This window comes from Cicer arietinum, chromosome 8 (assembly GCF_000331145.2).
Source record: "Cicer arietinum cultivar CDC Frontier isolate Library 1 chromosome 8, Cicar.CDCFrontier_v2.0, whole genome shotgun sequence".
Classification (NCBI taxonomy): domain Eukaryota; kingdom Viridiplantae; phylum Streptophyta; class Magnoliopsida; order Fabales; family Fabaceae; genus Cicer; species Cicer arietinum.
Genome location: NC_021167.2, coordinates 12,823,174 through 12,828,646, shown reverse-complemented (window position 1 = coordinate 12,828,646; position 5,473 = coordinate 12,823,174). Strand labels below are relative to the sequence as shown.

The following is a 5,473-nucleotide window of genomic DNA, read 5'->3' as shown; positions in this document are numbered from 1 at the left end:
TATAAAAAATTGATGGAATGTTTATTAAAAATGAAGATGATGCATGTGTCCATAACAGAATCAACAGACATAAGTGCAGTCCCACCTGCGCTCGAAGCGTCTTATAATTGCTTCGTCGAGATCAAATGGTCGATTGGTAGCCGCAAGAACGAGAATTTGTTCATTAGGTCCTGATAATAGTCCATCCCAATGTGTCATGAATTCATTTTTAATCTTCCTCATGGCCTCATGTTCTCCAAATTGAGTACGCTGACCGAGCATGCTGTCAACTTCGTCAACAAATATAATAGTCGGAGCAACTTTAGCTGCTAGTGTGAATAAAGCTCGGACATTCTTTTCATCTTCTCCGAACCATTTTGAAGTGATGGTGGACATGGAGACGTTAATGAAACTTGTTCCTGCTTCATTCGCAATCGCCTTTGCTAGCATTGTTTTTCCAGTACCAGGCGGCCCGAAAAGCAATATACCTCTACATGGTTTTAGAAGTCCACCTTTGAAAAGATCTGGTCTTCTAAGGGGAAGCATAACTAGCTCTTGAAGTGACTCTTTTATCTCATCCAATGCACCAATATCCGCAAATGTAACGCCTATCTCGTTTGCAGGTATAACCTCGGGTCTAATTCGCTTCTCAAACTCGTTGTCGGGAAATTCCTGCAAACACACAATTAATTTATAGCTACACAAACGAAATATCGAATCAAACTAACTGTGTAAAAAGCTACCATTTATGCAAGCTTAGGTATCAAGAAAATGATCTTACTTCTATTGCAGGCATAGGAGTTTCGTCTACTTTTGCAAGCATAGGAGTTTCGCCTTCTTTTTTCGTTACAGGGATGGATATCTCTGCCTCACTTTTGTTTTCCGGTGCTTGGTTGTCACTCCGAACATCATTCTTTGCGCCAGCCGTATCGTCTCCACCATTTTCCTAACATTAACGGAAAAAAATCGATACATAAATGTGTCATGAGAAGCACTCTTCACCATTCTTTTTTCAAGCTTTTTCGCTGTGCTGATCATTTTTATGTTCTAGATGATAAAATCGATATGGATATAAACAACCATACCTTATTAGAATCGTTAGTGTTTAGATTTCCACTACTCTTTCCTTCTTGGAACAAACTCAATCCATGAGACAAACTGTCAACAAAAAAGATCAGCATAATAATAAAACCTTATCATAGAATCAATTTCTTGGACAATCATTGGCGAAAATATTTACCTATTAGCCGAGATAACTAACTTTCCGTTTCGGTATTCAGGTTCCTTAGTATTCATCAAATGATAAGATATTGCAGATACAACAATTTCTTCAATACAATTACTTAGGATCATAGTGTCTGCATAGCATATCGAATTCAAGTCGTCGCAATCAATGTCATTCTCTGAGAGTACTTCAGCAATGTGGTTTCGAGTATCTTGAAACTTAATGACTTTCATGTCTTCTTCTAATTGTCCTTTCCAGCTACAAAGATGAATTTCATCTTCAGGTGGTTTGATCACAATGTTGTAAGGGAATAACATAGTGATCCTTTCGATTTCTTTGCAACCTTCGTCTAATTCTAATATCTGAGAACCAAGTATTAACACCGAGCCTGACAATCTTTTTATCATTTTTTGTAGTAAATTATATAACCTTGGTGATTTGCGAACAAGCTTCTCAACATCCCTTATGTATAAGATAATGGAATCAGTTCCTGAGATAGAAACCAAAACCTGCAACAAAATTAAAATAGTCTTGTTAGAAGTGTACTTTGCAATAGAGATCCAACACAATAAAAGTGACTAACATTTTGTTTTCACTGCGATCATTACATTGGAAACAATGCAAGGCTTAAATATGTAGCACCAGTGCCTCAGATTGAAGGAGTGTCAAATGTCAGTGTCACGACATTGATATGACACTAACAAAGTGTCAATGTCATATCAGTGTCTAACACCAACACTTCTCAGTGTAGATTGATGACATTCAACTACTTCCAATTTTTTAAAATTATTACTAGTGCATGTGTCAATGTCATGTCTAGTTTTTGTGTTTGTGTCATTGATTCATAGAAAATAATTAACCAACACATTTAAATGTTTACATGCTAACATAGGTTGTTGTTAGATATCATTTAAGGATGATCTTACAAAATAAGTTCAATAATGAGTCCAAGAGGTGTCAGCTAAGTCGTAAGAGTTTGACTTTGTAACCTCAAAGGACAAAGTTCAAATCTCATCAGAAACAGTTGTTAGTCATCGTTATTAATAATAATTCCTCTTTCCCCAATTTAAAAAGAAAGTTAAGTAATTAAATCACCTTGTAAAGTGACTGCACAAAGAGCTTTTCATCAAAACACAAGCTGCTTGTGCGTCTTAAAGGAGCTGAAAACATAATTCGAAGAAGTTAGCATAACATTACAAAACAACAAGAAAAATTTCATGAATTACCAACAAAAAGATAAAGCATCAAGTTTTTAGCATGCAAGACATCTAGTGTCTATTACACAAAATGAAATTTATAGGATAGTCTATTTTAGTTTCCTCCTTGAATATGTAAGTAGTATAATATAAAACTTGGAAAAACGCCTTATTGAATACACCTAGCCACACCATTCATCTTCACAGAAGAATTAAAGAAAGATTGACAGATTGATTTACTATAAAAACAAAACTATATGTCGAAAACAATCTTTCGACATGTAGTTCTAAAGTATAACCTGAATTTGTCGAAACACTTTGAGAAGAAGCACTACTTAGATCAGATGCAGCAGAGGCATTCCTCCGAAGCTGTGGTGGATTATTAGAACTGTCAAAAGAACTACTTCCTCTAGTAGTGCCTCTAGTTTCTCCGGTTGAAGGAAGCATCGAAAATGAACCGAACAAACCAGACATTCGCTCGAAAGTCATCTCAGATATTGACCTTCTGAAAGACTATATTAAAAAAAGCAAATGAGTCTCAAAATTCTCACTAAGCTAACAACTAAAATTTTGGCATTGCTCTTAAAGAAGTATATGCAAGAAATGAAAACAGAAAATGTTTTCACAAAGTAAACGGCTCCTAAACTTACTGGTTCTTTTCTTGGACATCCAAATCTACTTTGCAACTGTACAAATGAAAACACGAAAACGTATGAATATACATATATTTATATGACCTGTTGTAGTGAATAAAACGATAAACTATAAAAGAATTACCTTCACAGAAAAATCAGTAACATCTAACAATAGCAACTTTGATTCAAAGTAATGTGCTAAAGCTTTGGCAAGCATTTGCTGATAAAGTTCTTCAAGAAATGAAAAATAACTAGTATTAGTCAAAACAAATCGAAAACCGAAAAAACAGTTTATGCAGGACAAGAATAAACTCTACCTGCTGGACCAGAGAGTAAAATAGCTCGGCTTGCTGGTGAGAGGTTTCTGGTATGCTTTGAATAGTTGAGATGTTTTAAATGAACATATGCAGCACTTGTCAACAAAACTCGAGTTCTTTCGCTGTCGATGTCATATATTAAACAAAACAGAAGAAAAACATGCGAATGTTTTATCTATGGTTAAGATAAACAAAACTGTTATCAAAAGATTGTTTTATTCCTTAATTTGAAAATTCATTTGATAACTAGAGTATCAAATACAAATATCATATTATACCAACATTGTGTCCTACAAACTAGAGAATACAAAAACAAAAGAATGGAACCATTAACTTTTAGTAGAGAAGAAGCACATAACATAAAAAATCGAGGATTTTTACACCTTCTATAAATGAAGAAGATGAAACTCTAGTAAATCCAGAGTATGGTTTTTTTATTTTGAAAAAAAAAAAAAGCAACCAGATTCATCATTTTCTCCATTTCATAAAACAACACTTACTTATCAGAAAATTTACATAATTACATCCCTCATCACATATACTCAAAATGCAACAATTTAAGAAACCTATATCAACTGAAAATCTAATAAAAATTTGAGATTGAAAAAGAAACATAGATGAATCCAACAAAAAAAAAAGTCTTGTTTTTAAGGAGAATCCATCACATAAACCCTTTATAGAAAGTCTCCAATTAATATCTACCACAAAATTCAGAGCAATTTTCCAAGAAATTTACATGTCTAACTTGACAGATCCATGTCTCAAACATCATTAATACCCAAAAAATGCTAACATAAGTTCATTATATTATAATAACATAAATCCTAACAATGTTTTTATATTCAAAATATCATATCCATGACATCAAGACGAATTCTTCACAAGAATCCAAGTTCGAATCCTAACTAGAACAATATTTGATCAGCCAAACTCTGAATTACTAGGACGTTATTCCCCTGGAACAAGATGGTTAGAACCAAAAAAATAAATAAACAAAAAATCTAAAACAAAATCACAAAAATTACCTTAAGTAATAAGGAAAGTCATCAAATGTAACTTTGCTATTTTTTCCATCAACCAAAAGTTTCTTGAGTTCTTCAACAATTTGATCACCATAAACCTCATCAAAATCACTACTCCCTCCAACCCATTTCTGAACAGCTTGTCCTGAACTCAATCCAAGACCAACACCTAATCCAACACCAACACTCAATGCTGACAAAAGAACATGTTTCTGTTCCATAACATCAAAAACAAAAAGTTTACAAGAATAATAACAACCAATGTGAAAAAAAAAAGTGGATTCCGAAGACAACGTTGGTGTCAAAGGATTTTGACAAATGAATGACTTCTATGTGTTTGTCTCTCCTCTATATGTGCTATATGTAGTATGTCTTAACTAATGGACGTTAATATTTTTTTCCCATGAACTCAAAAAGTTTAAAACAAACCAAACTTTTTTCTATAGGCCAAATGAAAAGAAGGAAATAACTACTTTCATCTGAAAAGTGTTAATATTATCAAGTTATATACCACGTTTTATTTTGAATTTTCATTAAATTCTATTTTTTTTCTAGATGAAGGTCAATGTTTTATTTCTATTGGTCTATCTTTTTCTTAAATCATAGCACACATATCAATGAATAATTAATTGATATGTATATTTAAACTAAAATATTTTTATTCAATATATGCTAATATTTATCATAAACTGAATTTTAGGATTTTGTTCTTTTTAGCAATATAACGAGTGTAGTTAAAAATAATAGATTTAAAATTCCTAAAACTTTAATAGAAAAAATAAAAAGTTCATAAATTATTGTTGAATAGGTATTTTTTTTTTTACATTCTTTAATAACTTTAATTTTTATATATTTAGGAATGGGTATTTTGTTAGAGGCAACGAAGATTTGGATTTTTCACATCACCCTCTCTTTCTCTCTCTACCATGAATTTTTTTATTTACATTTTTGAAAAAAAACTAATCAATAATTAATATATCCAATAACTCATATAAAAATGATCAGACAAAACAATCACTACAGTAAATTCTAATTTGAGATAATAAATAATTCAACATAATTAAATCTCTCTAATAGCAACCCGATATCATTAGAATCC

General features: G+C 32.1%; 1 protein-coding gene across 1 annotated transcript in view; it reads right to left on the bottom strand.

The window, feature by feature from the left end:
* The window catches only part of LOC101513148 (uncharacterized), a 7,040-nt gene extending 2,205 nt beyond the window's left edge, over positions 1-4,835 (bottom strand). Inside the window, exons 1-10 of the mRNA XM_004515349.4 lie at positions 4,378-4,835; positions 3,353-3,474; positions 3,178-3,266; positions 3,051-3,086; positions 2,700-2,913; positions 2,300-2,364; positions 1,220-1,713; positions 1,065-1,137; positions 761-925; positions 86-651 (exon numbers count right to left, since the gene is read on the bottom strand). Of these exons, the coding sequence (XP_004515406.1) occupies positions 86-651; positions 761-925; positions 1,065-1,137; positions 1,220-1,713; positions 2,300-2,364; positions 2,700-2,913; positions 3,051-3,086; positions 3,178-3,266; positions 3,353-3,474; positions 4,378-4,595 (2,042 nt within the window). The 5' untranslated portion in view covers positions 4,596-4,835. The remainder of the gene's footprint in view (positions 1-85; positions 652-760; positions 926-1,064; positions 1,138-1,219; positions 1,714-2,299; positions 2,365-2,699; positions 2,914-3,050; positions 3,087-3,177; positions 3,267-3,352; positions 3,475-4,377) is intronic.
* Between the last annotated feature and the right edge of the window lie 638 nt (positions 4,836-5,473).